Source organism: Lathamus discolor, chromosome 2 (genome assembly GCF_037157495.1).
Source record: "Lathamus discolor isolate bLatDis1 chromosome 2, bLatDis1.hap1, whole genome shotgun sequence".
NCBI classification, from domain to species: Eukaryota; Metazoa; Chordata; class Aves; order Psittaciformes; family Psittacidae; genus Lathamus; species Lathamus discolor.
Genome location: NC_088885.1, coordinates 74747421 through 74764678, shown reverse-complemented (window position 1 = coordinate 74764678; position 17258 = coordinate 74747421). Strand labels below are relative to the sequence as shown.

The 17258-nt window shown below is 40.2% G+C and overlaps 1 protein-coding gene across 4 annotated transcripts in view; it reads left to right on the top strand.

Moving 5' to 3' along the window:
* The window catches only part of MYLK4 (myosin light chain kinase family member 4), a 79787-nt gene that overhangs the window by 46632 nt on the left and 15897 nt on the right, over window positions 1-17258 (top strand). For 2 of the 4 annotated variants that reach the window (XM_065667474.1, XM_065667472.1), the window contains exons 3-7: window positions 11064-11130; window positions 11622-12081; window positions 12906-12925; window positions 15672-15777; window positions 16617-16710. In XM_065667474.1, coding sequence (XP_065523546.1) covers window positions 11064-11130; window positions 11622-12081; window positions 12906-12925; window positions 15672-15777; window positions 16617-16710 — 747 coding nt within the window. Of the gene's footprint in view, window positions 1-427; window positions 495-6723; window positions 6762-11063; window positions 11131-11621; window positions 12082-12905; window positions 12926-15671; window positions 15778-16616; window positions 16711-17258 lie in introns of those variants that run through there. The other 2 variants (XM_065667475.1, XM_065667476.1) reach the window with 2 other exon arrangements.

Sequence of the window (17258 nt, the reverse complement as noted above, 5' to 3'; positions counted from 1 at the left end):
TCATGGATATGAAGTTTGCCTCCCTTGAACAGAAAATAGATAAGCTGTTGATTCTGCAAGACAATGTTCTTAAGAAGCTTAACAGTGTTTCCCAAGAAATCTATTGCATTGAAAAAGACATTGAGATTGTAAAGGCGGAAACAACTCAACCTGAATCAAGGATGGAAAGAAACGAAAGTCTGAGAAGTAATGACATGAAGAGGCTTTGCCTTAAAATGAAAAAATCTCTTTCTGATATGAACAGGAATGCAGAGCAGCAGGTTAAACGACTAGATGGACTGGAGCAAAGTGTTTCTGGATTGCAGAAGCTTGTAGGGCCTCTGGTGGAGAAGGTTAAAACATTAGTAATTTGTAATTCAAGTGTAAAACACCATGTTCAAAAACGTAAACTTTGCAAGGCAGGCGATTATGCAAAAGGAGCTGGACATGTTTTTAGGATGCACATTTTCTCAGAGAAAACAGCTGATGCCCTGCTCAAGAAGAAAAATGAAAAGGTGAGCCTATCCTGTTTCATCCTGTTAGGAATCATTGCAAGCTACAGATATGTTCTGCTATATGCTTAGCTTTTTTTGTTTCACTAACACATAAGAGGAAACAACCAATAACCTCTAAAAATGAAAAGTATTGGAAAAAACTGGGGAAGTTTCACTGGAAAAGATAATCTCCTGAGTGATAAATAATTTTTTTCTAATTAATTCTTTAGAGTTGTCAAACATAACTATGGGTCACTGACGTGGGTAACAAAGATTGACACACAGTTCAGGAGGCTGGGGTTCTGGCCATACATTTTACTATAATCCTCTCTGGATTTATAATTATCTGGGAGAATCAAGTTGCAGCATGTTATTTGCAGTGGGGTCTAGAGCATTATGAAGCTACTAAAAATCCTTCCTGGGTCAGGGCATGCACATATGAATGTTGTTTATTTCAAAGAACATCTTAAGTGTGCTGTTCTCATCTGGTATTTCTGTGGCCATTAGTGGGGAGGGGAGGACTTCTAAACTAGGATCTGAGGTAGGGTTACGGTAACTGGAGCTGCAGCTTGTGTAAACTTCCTCAGGGGAAAAAATGCCTGTGTCACCATAACAGAAATTTCATCGTGTTCTTTACAGGTCAGATTAAAAGTCCACAAAAATCCCTTGAAAGGCTCCATTGATTATAACAGGCTCTTATAAGGTAGTTTGACTATTCTTTGTTTTGTAAAGAAGCCAAATAGTATTTGAAATTTAAGGCATTTCTTCTGACAAAGTATGTTAATATTTAATTAACTTACAGCAAGCCAAAAAGGTTATCTTTCATATTTTCTTCCGCTTTGCTTTGCCTCCCTTTCACCCCACCCCCCCAAAAAAAGTCACAAACAGGCTTTACTCTTTGATTAATTTAAAGAATAGTTGTTGAGTTTGTTTTTCTAAAGTTTTTGATTAGGAAAACATCATGTGAAGGTATTATTGGAAATGGCATTTCTTGAACAAAGAAGCACCCAATATTACTTAGACTGCTCAGGTCATCAAGCCAGGTGCTTTTCATCTTTGTTACTCTTAGTCTGCCCACTTCACAAGTAGATCAGAATCATTTGAGCCATTGTAGGCAACTATAAAAACAGAAGTCAGTGCCGAGTAGCAGCAGAGGAGCATCTGAACTGGCCAATCTACCACTATGTAAGCATATAAAATGTGCAGCCTTATTTCCAGAGCACCAGTAACTGAAGGTGAAAGCTGCTGCTCTGCCAAAGGAGACTGACAACAAAAATGGTTTCTACAGGCACTTCTTGAACATCAGATTGGACTGGTTTCAATAAAGAGAAGTTTTCTTGGTTTGTACCATTACTTTAATGAGAAAAATTATGTACTGTAAGCATCTGAGTTTAGGGCTTCTTTTACTTTTCAAAACATCAATGAAAACATCTTGCATAAAATCCCCATTGTAATGAGACCCACAGGTCATCTCTGTAGTGCTGTGATCACTGCAGTTTGTGGTAGAGCTCTATCTGTTTCAGTGAAATTTCATGTTCATCTAAACTATTTATAAATATAAACTGAATCAGTCCTGGAATGCTAATGAAACAGCAGCTCCTGAAGGTCTGAGTAGGTGCAAGGCTCTCCTTGCTAGAAATTCAACATAAGACAAAGGAGCGGACTGTGCAGATTTGGCAGTGGGTTTGTGTGAGCCTGTGGGTGTAGTGGAAGAGGCAGGTCAGAGGAGGAGGTCGTGCTCCTGGCAGGCCAGAGGGGAGCCAGGATGGCAGAGATGCAGTGCCAAGTGGAGAGTTCAGAGGTACAAAGGGCCTGGAAGTGGAACATGATGGAAACAGAGGCAGCCTACTTGCAAGGACCCAAAGAGGAGAGGGACGAACAGAGTCTCTGCTTTTTCCAACAGCAGCTCCATTTGTAATCCCTTAACTGATTCATTTTTGTTTAGGCAGACTCTTGGTGATGTTGAGTGGACTTCATAGAAGCTTGTCTAGCATGTGGGCTTAGCAAAGGCGGCACAGGCATGTCTGGAATCACACTGGTGATATTATTAAGTTGTTAATATTTTGTTTGTTTTATGAGATAGCATGCATATGTTAGCTTGTCATTACCTTCCTCTCTGTGAGTTTGATTTATTAGTAAAGGACCGTCATAAAATTACCAAGCTATCTTGTGAACAACAGCTGGCTTTAGTAAACACTTAGTTGTCTTGGATTTAAATAAAAACAGACTTGAAGTCAGCCCTGCATTAAGAATAATGCAGCATGGTATGATATTCTTCATCAGAGACTGCTGAGCTTGGCTGCCAGCTTAGTAGGAGCCCATATTTACTGGTGTTCAGGGCAAAGAAAGTCTCCTTTGTGTGACAGAGTAGTAACAGCATTTCTGAGCACGTTAGTGAAAAAACTGGTCCGTGAGACACTGTGAAGTTACTTTTATGTGCCTCTGCCTGCACATATTAAAACTGGATTTACAAACAAAGTGTTAAATTGTGAGAAAAGCAGAAAGAAATGCAAAGGAATAGAGAAATAAGGATTTCACCCTTGCAGGGTTTAACACCTGAAATGTGCCACTGATACGTGGTGGCATAGCAATGAACAAATCTATCTGATTATGAAGAAGTCATTCCTTGCTTCTGTTAACATAATTCTTATCACCGTTTCCAGTCCCCACCTGATGACAACTTTGACCCTGCAGAAATGCAGGCTGCCTGGCAGTAAGACCAGTGTCTCTTTTATCCTAGGTGAACTCCGCATGGCAACACTGAGCAACCCTTCAGTGACTTTAAACAGACACAGTCCTATTCTGTTTCCTTACAACCCTGAACAAGGTGAACCATTCACTACAGTTAATTTGGAAGGACAGTACCCACTTCAGTGCATTGCTGGAGATGGTCAGATGTTTTAGGTGGCATATCTATTTGTCATCTACCCTGCCCCAGCTACAAGCAAATTGCATCTTTTAGTTGTAGTGACTAAGATGTCTGACAAAAACTTGGCTGTCCCAGCCCAGTTCTGCAAAATAATCCAATAATTCATAATTACTAGTAGATAGCGCAATAGGTGGCTATGGGTACATCTGGATAAGGAAGCGGATTGTCCTTACGTACTACCTAATCACCTGCCTTCCCATCCTTTCCTCTCTAGAGAGGTGCTGCTTTTTGCTTTATTAATTGTAGGATTCCTTTTTAATTTTTCCTATCTGACTCATTTTACAGAGCTGAATTAATTAGAGAGCAGTGGAAAAGGCAGAATAGCGGGAAGGGAAGAGGAGGAATGTGAGAGAGGTAAAGAAGGGGGGATAAGCAGCTGGGGTGTGTAATCTCTCTTCTGGCTTCAGCAGCAGTGGGACAGTTTCCCAATCATACGCTCCACTTTTTGTGCTCTTGTAACATAGAGGGATCACTCTCCTCTGCAGCAAAATTTCTGCTTTCCTGCCTTTTACTGCCATCCTGAAATACCTCCACTGCCTCGTACAGGAGGTTAGTTTATTTCTGTCTTGGGTTGGAGTTATAATATTGTGTAGCCTGCAGACACTTCATGCTTTGTCAGTGCTGCCAAATGTCTCCAAGCCGTTTTCCACTAAGTGCAGCGTGACCCTATCACCACATGGCTGAGGGAAGTAGCACGAATTACTTGTCATTTTAAGTTATTTTCTCACTACTACCACCCAGGGAAATCAGCAGTTCTACAGTAAGGGTCTTTAAAAGTCTCGAGGTTTTCCTCAAATTCTCCTTTTTAAGTAGTCTGTGATAATCCTGTTGCAAAATGACTCTGTAACTCCATTTTCAGTCTTATTTCTTCCACGTATAAAGAAAGGGGGTAAAATAATAATTCTTCACTTGTTTCCTCCAAATTAAACAATGTAGAGATTCTACACTATTAACCTGTAAATACTCACCTGGGGGGTCAGAAAGTCCTTTTTTTTGCCATTATAAATTTCTATTGAACTTTCTGTAATTGCCTGCTTGTTGCTGTAACTTTGGTCTCCTGCCATTTCTACAGGCTTTGCCATATGACTAGTAACTGTTAGAGGTTTGAGGCTGTTTCCCACACTAAAACTACACCAGCAGTAGGAGCTGTGTTTTCTGCTTGAACCCTCTGTTCCTCCTGTGTAGGTATCACACTTGAATTGCAGCTCACTGTCTGCTTTAGTAGGAGTCTGGAATGAAACTGCTGTTTGCCACCCGTATTTTAAGATCCATTCAGCATTGGTTCACAACTGTTCTTTCGATTCTTTCACTTTGCCTACAAATACTAAAGGGTCCCATATGCATTCTTCAAATTCTCTCTAGGTTGGCTGTGTTCTGTGTATTTTTCATATTCCAGCCAAATAAGTCAGTAATTTTCATTTTCTGTTTTTATCTGTCTGCAAGAGTTGCTGTTGTCCTCGGTGGTTTTTGAGGGTAGGGTCTTTCTGCAGAATCTCAGCAGATGGCTTCTCTGCTGCTTGGGCAAAGCATGCAGTCAGCATCTTTAGCTGCTGTTATTCCTGGGAATCGTCTTCTTCCCCTCAGCACTGATGCCTTTACCAAAATATTTTCTTGGTAGAATTATTCCAGTTTTGAGTGAGCTATAATGTTAGAGTTATAATTCTCTCTCTGGCTTTCTCTGTCTATAAAACCAGTATGTTTTCTCCAGAGGACATTTTTGTCATGTTTTGCCCTGTTCTCAGTGTAAGGGAACTGACAGCCATAGAAGGTTTTTTATGCCCTTCCAATTCATAATGCTGTTTAATTTTGCTATCTTCTCTGCAGTGTTCCCAGGGTAGGATCCTACCCTGGGCACTGTTGTTATGGTTTTGCTGTCTTTACAGCTCTGAGGAACATGTGGAATCAAAGCAGGCACATCTGATTTCTAAATACCTGCACACCACCTTGGACGGGTTATGGGTATGACATTAATCCCTGTGTGTTTAAGAATTCATTACAATTCCCTTACAGAACTAGGGAGACCTCATGATGAAGATGATAACTAACAAGTGCAGGAGGGCAAGACAGGGCAGGTCATCAGGGAGCAGTCCTGTAAAAAGCAGATGGTTCCTTGAAGAGGTGAGACAGTGGCAGGAAGGATTTGCCCGGCCAAGAGGTCTTTGCCCACTGCAGGCATCTAAAATCCACCTTTTGACATCAGATATCCTAGCCATTTAGTCAGTTTTCAGGTGAGAACTCCAAGCAGCGACTATCAGAAGTCAGCTATGTCTGGCAGTATTAAGGGTACCATGCTTGAATGCCTCCTCTGGTAGGAGAGTGTCATTACAACTAAATGAGGGGTCTCCAACATGCTTACTTTTGATGGCAAGAGTGGCTGCTCTGGAGCACAATTAATTTGGTGCCATCCTCTGGCATCACTCTGGATTTTCTGCACATGTGCACCAGTGAGGAGGAGCAGTGATTGGTGGCTGGGCAGCAGCCCCAGCAGAGCCTGGGAGAAGCCCCACCACATGCCTATGGTTAAAAAGATCTGCCATTGATTTGGCTTTCAAGCTGGACTTTTTTCTTCCTTTCTCAGACTGTGGTAATAGTGGAGCCCACTTTAGAGGATGAGCCATTTAATGGCAATAGGGAAAATGTAGAGAATTGCACATGGAAAATGTTAGAGTTATGGTACAGGTGCATATGAGGCACGTGCACCTGTGAAGCACATGGGCAGGCATCACACATGTGAGTACATGTGTGTACAGGGGTACACATGTGTGTGTACACTTGTGAGTACAGGGGTAGATATGAGGCTATCCAATATTGACAATAAGACAAGCAGCCAGAGTCTCCAGAGGTTGTGCTTGCCTGACATTGCCCCTGCTTTGTTCAGGTGAGAAACCCAAAATTGGTAGTAACAGGTTGATTTGATTTCCCAGATGCAGTGAAAGGACATGTATCAAAGCCAGGTAATGCTGAATGCTTTGGTCTTAGGAGGTGGATTGGTAGCCTCAGATTTGTTGGTCATTATTACAGGCCTCTGTGTATTCCAGAAACATTAAAATTATACCTATTGATTTGAGTTAAAAACTATCTACCTGCAAAGCTCTTATGCCTGATGCTGATTCTGTTAAAAGGCACTGACTAGACCTCAAGGCAAAAGTAAAGATGTTAAAAAGCAACCTGTTAGCACAATATGCTCTGTCTTCACCATAGCAGACGGCATGCTCAGGGCCATGGGCTCCATCACAAGCCTGGTTGCATGAAAGCCTTTTCGACTCCTCGCTGTAAGATTCCCTGTTTTGAGAAGAATAGCCTGGCAGGAGGAAGCATCCATTCAAAACATGACAGGCACTGCTTCTCCAGTGAAGCAGGTGAGAAGTTGGCAAAGTGAAATGGGGAATGGACAAGGCTTTTGGCTTCATTGTTCTGCAGTTTCTTACCTAGGATGGTGTTATTCTGAGGGATTTTTCAGTATTTAGTACGTGTCTTCATGCAGAGATTGTTACCTCATTAGAAATGTATTTTCAAGACAGCAGGTCACATAAAAATTTTCATGTATTTCCTATTGTGGGAATCACAATTCTCATCTCAGATGTTTTTGTGTGTGTTCAAAAGATACTTGTGACTTGAGTTTGCAGAAGTAACTTGGTTAATGCAGAAGAATAATTTCTTTATCTAGTTCAAGACGCTCTATAAAGATTATGGAAGAGTCAAAATCTTTGTCTGAAGATGTCACCAGTTTGTGTAATGTAGCAAAAAACAATGATACAGAAGCAGATGAACTGCCTGACAGTATAAAAACAGAATTCCCATGTGTCCATTCTGTACTATTTACAGGTTTGAATCAGAAATCAGTGAATATTTTACATAGCTAGTGGGAAAAAAGGGTGTATATTGAGGAGGAGCACGAAAGGGAAGGCAGGGGGTGGATTCCAGCTTTGAGGGATAGCACAGTAGGCACCACCATGCATGCTGTTGTCCCCAGGTCTCTGTTGTATGTGATGCATTTTCCTGTGTACCAATGTGGAGATAACTAGGAGCAATCACAGTGCCATGCTCAGGTGGCAAGGCCCATGGCTCATTCCTGTCTGTTAGTGAAATGAATTCATTGCACAACACAGGTAACTTAATCATCTGGATAAATGGATGGTGATCAGGTCTTACACAAAACAAGGATATCGTGCCATAACAAAGCTCCTCAAAGTATCTTAAGAACATGAGAAAAAAACACCAAGTAAGAAATGGGATTTAGGCATATGCAAAGTTTTGTGCCTCGGTATTGTCTGATTGAAGTTGAGAATAATGACTTGACATCAAATAAAGTGCGATGGGATGATAAAGGACCTCTAACTAAAAGGCTGGGACTGCTTTGTGAGGCCATTCATTACAAAAATTTTTGCAGTAGGAAAAAAAAATCAAAGAGTTTTATTAGGTGAATAAAAAAATTTGAAAGTTAGCTAGCAAAACATTCCAAGGGTAGGACTGCTACAGTATAAAGAAGGAATTTAACTAAGTACAAGTCATTAAAAAGGAGTCAGTTGTCTATAAAAAAACATTAATTTCGTGCTGCATTTGAGATGACTGTAAAATTTATTGTATGTTTATATATCATTGCTGATTGCTTAATTTCTGCAGGTTTCTAAACTCAATTTAAATAATTTCTGAAAGGTTTTTTTTTTTTTTTTTCCAATTTGTCTATATTGAAGTTTCAATCTCTGGAGAATCTGTCATTATTCTGTTACCATCAAGTGGGCTTTTAGTCTTTCTTTATTACTTAAGGTCTAGCAATGCCCCATATGAAAGAGTATGTTTAAGTCTGGAAAATGTATTTTTGAAGACACAATACCAACTGGTGTAGGCACAGACAGCTTTTTGCTTTGGTGTATTTTGCTGCATCACAATGCAACCTTTCATATTTAACCTTTTGTGGAATTAAGATGAAAACTTGATTGAAAGCTTTTGGCTTCTACAAATAGAGAAAATGACTGCAATGCCATTAACCTTATTGCACATATTCAAGTCATTCAAGAAAAGGGAAAAATAAGGTGGAGGATAATTTCCATTAAGAAATACTGATTTCCATAATTTTAGAAGTTACAGACTAGAAAAAGTCACGTCACCAAAATTCAGGGAGAATGATACATAAATAAATAAAATCCCAATAGGGATTAAATCAGAAATACCCCTAAGAAGGCACTGCAATCAAACTGAAGAAGAGGGGTGTTATAATGAGTAGTCAGGTGGGATGGATGTCCTTAACAAACCACTACACCTTTCAGATGAGATTTTCAGAAGAGCCTTATGGCCTTGGGTGCTTGTAACCTGTGGGATCTAATTGCAGCTGGCCCAACTGCATAGGGTCAGACGCCACAGGAACACATGACCCTGGAAGACCACCAGGAGGGCTTTGTGCCTCCTGTGGCCTGGCTGGGAGGGACAGGTTGATTTCTGTCTGCTCCAGACAACCTGGTTCAATGCCACCCTTCACAGGGAAGAAATAATGAGCAACACTTCACGTTTTTTATTGCTGGGTGGAGGTTTGACAAGTTGAAGTCACAAGTTGCTACAAATAGCAAAACATGGGGAAAACTGGGATGCTCATGTGTAGACTACATGTTTCTACAAATAGTCCAATGTCTAGTCCTTGTATCTGTAGTTTTTATTCTAGTGCACTGTTGACACTATACTTTTTTGCAGATAGCTACATTTATTCATTCTGAAGGATACCAGTAAATGTTTTATTTATATTCTTTTTATTTTTTTTTCTTTTAAATTAGTATGAGCTCCTGCTGCTGTTAAGAGATCAGAAATGATGCTTTAATAAACACTGCAGTAATTTATGTAACACTAGGGCAATTTCAGTTATTCAGCATCGTCCAGTGTTCCTTCCCATAGACAGATTTTCAAAAGCCAGCTTCTGTATTTCACACCTGCAAAATGCAGCAATATTTAGTAGGAAGTGCTGTGTGCCTGCAATTAATTCTGAATGCAGAAGTGAAATCTGGCCCTGTTCATCAAAGAGTCTAGAGGCCATTTCTCTCTTTCTGGTTATTTGCTCAGCTGACTGTATTTGGTCTGAGCTGATGTCCTCAGTGGTACGGTGAGGCTGAAATACTTACAGGAATCTGAGTGCATTACTAATTGAGGTCACACTGAAGAATGTATAAGTCTGAGGCTTTTTCCTACTACTTTTAGTGCTTTTCACTATTAAAAAACCAAAATGAGCATTATTTGATTCCCTGTGATCTATCTGGAGCTGTTACATTTCTATTTAAGTTCCTTGTGAACAGGGCTCCGATTTATATTTCAAGGGTACTTACCAAGTTGTATTTAGGCCTTTTTGTGGCTAGCAACTTCCTGGGACCAGCTGCATCCCAAATAGTTGTCAGTCGCAGTTCTGATGCTCACATTACAGTTTCTTTTTCCCTTGAAGATCAAGGTTTTCCGAAAAGTCCTGCTGAAATCCTTTCATGCTGCTTCATCCAATTTTCCTCAACTATTTTTCCTTCTTTGCTTTCTTTCCCTGGAGCTATTTGTAGCTGACACACATTGCTTTAATTTCATGCTTATTTTTCATATAGCCTGATGAAATTGAAACAAACAAACAAACAAAAAAAAAAAAAGAATAATAAAAAATGCAGAAAGCTTTCCAGAGCAAATGTTTAGTAATAGGACTGTTTCATACTCAGAATACAATATGAATAAGCTGTAGGACTGCTTGCATGATTAAAGCACTCAAAATTAAGTGCTTGGTCCTGTATATTTTGTTGAAATACGTATTACACTGCTTCAGCTGGTAGCTCGAAGACCAAAAGTAGTCTCTCTGGAAAATATTTAGAGGTATCTGCATTTTTCACACCATGTTGATCTATCACTAATAATGATAGTGCCAGTTTCATAGTACTATGAGAGGAAAAAGGCAGGTGGAAAAGGAGCACTGAGGATTAGCAGACACCATGGTTTACTGTGGTCACCATCCTACTACAAGTTTAGGAGCAGCCAGTGTAAAAACACACTGAGCAAACAGCATAGGAATATGAGTAAATAGCCAGAAAGGTAACAGTAATAGCAGTTTTTATGAGGAGCTGGCTTGGTATAAAGCACCTCTAGATGTCACTGTAGCATTGTAAAATGTCGGTGAGAGAATCCTACAAAACTGACATCCTGGTTTATATGCTCCAGTTACTGGTAATTGTTTCCGTCAGCCTGTAAGAAATTATTGGATCATTAAAATTGCTGTAACCAGACGCTGATTAACAGCAAAACTTTTTGAAATCTGTCAGTAAGACTGTTACTGAACATTTCACTAGAACACTGAATAGTCCTAGCTTTGGTTTAACTAACCTAATTATCAACAGCAAAAGCTAGTGCAGGGCAAAAGCTCACTTCTGGATGTTTTTTGCTGTAAGTCTCTGAGGCTCAATCCTGATCTTTTCTGTGTTTATGCCAACACTGATGTTGATTACAGTTGAGATCATTTCTCTCGCTTTACACTGGTACCAATCTGATCAGCTTGGTAGTGATTAAAATAAAGAGCATAATTTATGAAAAGAACATGAATTAGAACACAAGTACTTGGATTTGACAAAAAATAAATCATTCTGCAATTTCATGAGGAACAGTGCAACATGAACACTGTATACTTGGACTAACATCAATTGCCTTCTCCACAGGTCACCAAAAAAAAGGCACATGTTAATGAAACGGGAACAAAAGAGAAGAAGCCACCAGATTCAACAGGTTAGAATATTTTTTGTTTCTGATCAGTTTGTAGTTCCTAAGGGTACAACTGCACAGAAATAGCCATTACTCTTCTGAACAACTCCACTGAAGTTCTTTGGATTATGCGTGTGCCCATCAGCATGAATGAGAATTGTTCAAGCAGTATCAACATACTTTTCACATCCCTGTGCACACAGTGGTAAACTGCTCAAAAAATGCTTTGCCTTAGGAGTTTATCAACCTTCACTTGGCCGACAATAAATTTGAGTGCGAGAAATGTTTTCCAATGCTGTGTCTAAAAGGAAGACTTTATGATCCATGATATCTCTGTTTTAAAGATGTAGTCTATTCTTGCTTAGGAGAACTTACACTGACCTTGAAAGTGGGAGAGGAAAGCAAGTGTGCCTGGTTCAAAATGCAGCAGAAGTTATGCTAAGTATGCAACCCTACTTTGTTACTGACTATCAGAGAATTACTGACAGATTCCTTTGTAATCTGTTTACTTACAGAGGGAGCTATCCAGAAGAGTCAGTCCTGCTCTCAGGAAGAAGTTTGTAAGCTCAACAAGGAAAATGCCAAGAGGGAAAGTTCTGTTCTGCTTCGAATGGATCCTTCCAAATGTCATAATGAAGGGCCAGAGGAGAAAGGAGAAAGTTTGGCCTTTGAAAGCTATTCCAAATGTAGGAGAAGCTCTGTTCAGCAATCCTTCACTATAGAAAAGCAGAAAGAAGAAGATGTTGTTGATGCTTGTGAAAGGAAAACTGGGCAGGAGGTAGAGAGTGAGCCCCCAGCAGATTGGGAGAGGAAGGAGGGACATCAGGTGTCTGGAGCTGAAAAACAAGAGAAGAAAGAGAAAGAAGGGGAGCAAAATGCTGACAAGAGTGAAGAAGATGCTGAGGAACCACCAGCTCCTTCCCAAAATGAAGATGAGGCAGGACAAAGCGATGAAGAAGAGGTACCAGAGGGAAGGTAAGGTCTGAAGCTCAGGCTGCACATTCTTAAGAGACCCATGCTTTAGAAAGTGAAGTTCAAGTTTCAAGTCAAAGTGGCTGGTTAATATAAATACCAGTGAAAATCCAGCCCAATGCAAAAGAGTAAAATGAGTTTATCTCTCCGGTCTGAGCTCTAATCTGAAATTATACTCTTAAAACAAGCTACCATACATGGTGCTAGCAGTGTGCTTTGGTTGTTTGCTTGGGAAAAAGGTTAGGAACATGGGAATTGTGTTGGACTAGTCATTTCTGAGGAGAATTCTCCATTGTTGTATTTGTATACTGCAGCATCATATAACCTATGAGCAAAGCAAGGTTAGATCAGGCTGTGTATCAATTGGGAATTAAGGTACTGCAAAATGCAGTTACTGAAATGATAAGATAAAACCATGGAACTTTGCTCAGGCAATTAAACTGATAATTTTTTTTACTGTAATTCTTTGCTGCATTTATATATAACCCTTCATTGATAAACCAGTTTAAGCTCTCACAAACCTATGTGAACAGAGTGAAATTCCAATGCTCTCCCAATGCTTTAAAGATGTGATTGATCGTGAAATGTTAAATTTAGAAGAGCTTAGGTGAGGATTTCAGTACTGGAGAAACACTTTGCTGTCATGGTTAACTTAGGGGTAATTTTTATTACTCAAAGTGAGTATTAAAACAATTTATTTTATACCATGAAGGGAAATAACCTAATGTTATTTGAATGCAGTATACTGTAGGCATTTTTTACCTATGTTTCTAAATTTGCTCTGATTTAAATGAACCCTGCACTAATGCCGTGTTTTGTCCTTGCAGGTGTAAAGGCTGCGAAAAAGGTACAGGAAATTATAGTTGAGTCACTGATCAGACCTTCCAATTTGAGTATAGTGGTAGCAGTAAGCACAGATCGGATTGAATGACGAAGGCCTAATCAAAGATGACCATGAAAAGAGCAGGGTAGATGCAGAAAGTGCTGATGGCACATGTAAAATGAAAAAAAACCCAACCCTCTAATAGGAAGTATTCCTAAAGGCAAGCCATTTGATTCCACTATAATGATCAGAGAGACATCTGTAGAAGAGAATGATATTATGATTGTAATTAGTAGGGGGAAAAGGTGTGCATGGTAGAAGCAATTGTTCATGGGCCATATCCTAAGCTGATGGGAAATAGCGTGGTTCTGTTTGCTACCATCTTTGAGGATTCAGTTCTGCCACAACTACTCCGCTAATATATCCACTTTCCCTCTTCTTTTAACAATAGAGCTAAAAGTCCTAAGTTTAAACTGGTGGGAGAAATTTTGTTATCTGTAGCAAAACTGGTTGACCCAGGAAAATGCTGAGAATATGTGTTAACACAGAATCTGCAATGCTCTGGGTGTAGCCTGCAAAGCAGCTTGCTCATATTCATTCTATTGCAATCTGAAGTGAGAACAACTGCAGCCTATAAAATAAAGAAATATGCACTTTTGTGTGGAAGCCCGACTGAAGCTGTTGAACAGTCAGAGAAAAGTTGCTTGTGCACCAAACTCTGAAGCAGTGCTCACCAGCATAAGGCAGAGATTCCTATTATTAGACCTCCAGCTTGAGAATTTCACTGCCTATATTTGTATATGAGATGATACATGAGAGGATGGCATGAAGGATTTGAAGTTGTATGTGTGTGCATGTGCATACATAGGACTGAAAATTAATTGCTTTGCTTTGGAAATGGGGGGAGAGTAGGAAATGGAAACATTTCTTAAATGTTTGTGCTATTCTCTTGTAGCAGGAAACAGTAGATAGCGTACTTAAAATTTAAACTCCACAACCTGTCCCGAGCTCCGGCACATTATAAGTTTAAGAGTGTCTCTCTTGGAGCATCTTTAATCTGTAATAGGAATTCATACGTGAATAGAGAGAAATCCTCTCTGGTGTGCAGGAAAAAAAAGTAGCGGGTCTGTCACTGAGAAAATCTTGAAGCTTAAAATTTAGACATAATTTCAAAGAGGCACTCTGGCCTCTTTAGAAGAGCACATCCTTGTTCAGATTTTGGTAAAATTTGGGAGCTGAGCTTTCAGAGAGACATTTTCTTCTGTCACTTACATGCCCTTACAAGGGCCCTTAGAGTCTGTGTTGCTAGAGTGAAATTCTGCCTTTAGGGTAGAGGTTTACTTGGCATTTTGTGGGTCTCAGTAATACCCAATGGCCCATACTTAAGGTTGTGCAGTTCAAACTGTGCAGAATCCCAAGTAAGTGGCAAACTTCCAGAAGCCCCAGCTTTTCACAATTCCTTGACCATGAACTAACTTCCTGACCATGTAAGTTATTAACACTGTCAAAAAAAATTCTAGGTACACAGCTGGTGTCCTGAAAAATGGTCATTCACTGTGAATAAGGACAATCTACTGCTACATTAATGACCAAAGTGTTCCTGCCAGCTACATGCTGTCATGGGTTATATTTGTTTGTGTTTTTAATCATTTTCACTGGAGTAATGAATGGTTTTAAAATTGCTCAACAAGCCTCGCACAAAAGGGAGCCGGCATTCCAAACCAGAGAGCTCATGTTGAAACACTGGGGCTCTAGCCTTCCCAACCAGTTGAAGAAGTATTTGTCACCTTGGTCAGCCAGAGGTCACTCTCGGGGATATCAATCAAATGCAAAACAACGTGGGTATGAAATTGAAGTCACAACACCCTGCAAAAAATCCAAAGAGAAATTAGGCGTGGAGGGCTGGTCTCCAGCAGGGATTTTGACATCAGGAAGTCAGAATGGTCCAGCATGTGGAGGTCCAGACAATAATACCAGAAACCTGCATTTGTGCCGAAACTCCATAGCTGCTGCAATGTGTTCTTGGGAACCTGTCCCTTCTCTGTGCCCCTTTTTAGCTTTTTACCTGCCATCTTTTTTTAACAAAAGAAAGTCTTCAGAGCAGCATGTGACAGTTACCATGTGTCCTACCATACCGGGTGCTGAGCCATACTGGACATCCCAGGTGCTGCCTGCAGGGTGAAACTCCCTCCTGTTCACAAGCAATAGATGTGTTTTTAAAGGTTTTGACCATACTGTGGAAAATGACAAGTTGTTTCAATCAGTAGAGGAGGGGATTCTTCGCTATGAAAAGCAAAACCTGGAAAGTAGCCTCTTTTAGCTAGCCTAGAGCAGGTCTCTTCTTACCTGACTGGAGAATTACAGTACACAGTTAACTACTAACAGTCCCTGAGGGGGGATGGAGGGGTAATCAGGGAAAAAGCTGAATTCCTTCCAAACAAATTGCTGAGGCCATTTGTGGACATGAAATTACATTGGTTTAGTCTAGCAGTCTTCATTTTGCCTCTTGCTACTGTTATGCAGAAGATGGCAACTTAATAAAAAAGTCCTTGTCTTAGTCTAGCTCCACACCAACACCCTGCCTTCTGAGCCAGAGCTCTTGGATTAAGCCCCTTCTTCAACAACAGGAAAAGACTTGTCTGTAAAATTTACAGGAGGTATATTCAGTTCTTAAATGAGCTTAGCTGGGGAAAAGAGGGACTAAAATATGAGACAGACAAGTACTACATGTGACCACTATTATGCCATCTCTCTGTTTTTTCTTTTGTAGACAATAGTCCTACTCCACCAGCACCATTTGATCACCGGATTGTCTCAGCCAAAAGGGTGGGGATCAGCAGTTATTATAACGTCAGTGAGAATGAAATCCTGGGAGGGTAAGTCAGGTGAAACCAATCAATACAGAAAACAGGGCACAAATTTACAGACAAGCATGCTGGAAGGTGAATGGAAACAACATGCCTCACTAGAGCCAAAGTAATCAAAGTCTAAGCTCTAACTGTGCTTTAGAAAGGGGTGAAAATAGGAGGCTGATTTTACTGTGTGGGTGAATTCTGGCTTAAGCTTTGGCATCAGCAGACTTGGTTTATATTGGGTATTGTTCTAGGTCAGCCAGCTGCCCTCAGGCTTTATGACAGTGCTCCTAGGATGCTGTAATGCTTTACCTCATGTTGCAGCCAGAAGGACGTAGAGACATGTTGTAGTCCTCTTTCTCTCAGTGTGTCCCATCCCTGAAAACACATGCATGTTTTCAGATAGATCAGCAGGCTAATCTGACAGGCCATGTAGTTGCATTATCTCTCATGCTGACATTGTTTAGGAAAGAGTAATATTGACATTTCTGATGGCAGTATGGTCTTGTGTAAAGCTTTTGTTTCATCAGAAGATCACAGATTGCGCACATAAACGAGCTGTTATCCTGGCATTATGTTGACTTCTTCAGGATTAGTCATTGCGTGTTATGACGTGAGTAAAGTGAATCATAGAAGTGGGATAATGTCAGCTAGAACAATGGGTGATTTTGGTGTGTGTAATTGAGCAGTAGCAAATCTAATCTACACAACAAAATAGCAATAGAGCAATTGAAATGGAACCTAGTAGGGAGAGGATTATTTCTGATGTTTATAACCTAGTTTACATTCAGGGATAACAACAGTACCACTGGCTTATTTATTTATTTTTTCCTCCCCCCCCCCCCCCCCCCCCCGGCTTCCAGAGGACGATTTGGTCAAGTGTACAAATGTGAAGAGAAAGCAACAGGTCTCAAGCTAGCAGCAAAAATTATAAAAGCAAAAGGTCCTAAACAGAAGGTTGGTAGAATGTAACTTTAGTCTTTTGTTCCCCAATGGATCCCACATCTTCAATGCATGTGTTCTACACAACAGACCATGGACAAGTGGCTAACAAGCCATCATACTCATAGGAGCTGCTAGATTACCATTGGCTCTAGTTCTATTTCCCCTCTCCAGAACATCTAGTAACTCATCAAAGTCATCTTTTTGGATTTTCTGTCTTACATTTTCCAACTTTCTTTTCAGCATTTTGTGTCATTTTGGCTTTCGTTTTTCACTTTCTGCTGTTAATTCTATTAGAGTTTTCCTTAATGATGAAAACATCTGTCAGCTCTGTCACATCACATAGTGTTATTCCCTCCCAAGCAGACTGTAGCCTTTGCTGCAAAGACTTGATGTCACTGAGAGAGATGCTGATAACAGGCATGATCTGGGTTCCTCACATCAATACAAATACAGATGAGAAGAATTCATCTGGCCCGTTTTGCAAACTGCATAGCCATCTGGGGCTTGCTTTCACAGGAAAAACATTCATAGCATCCTCTGTGTGACAGCAGTGACACTAA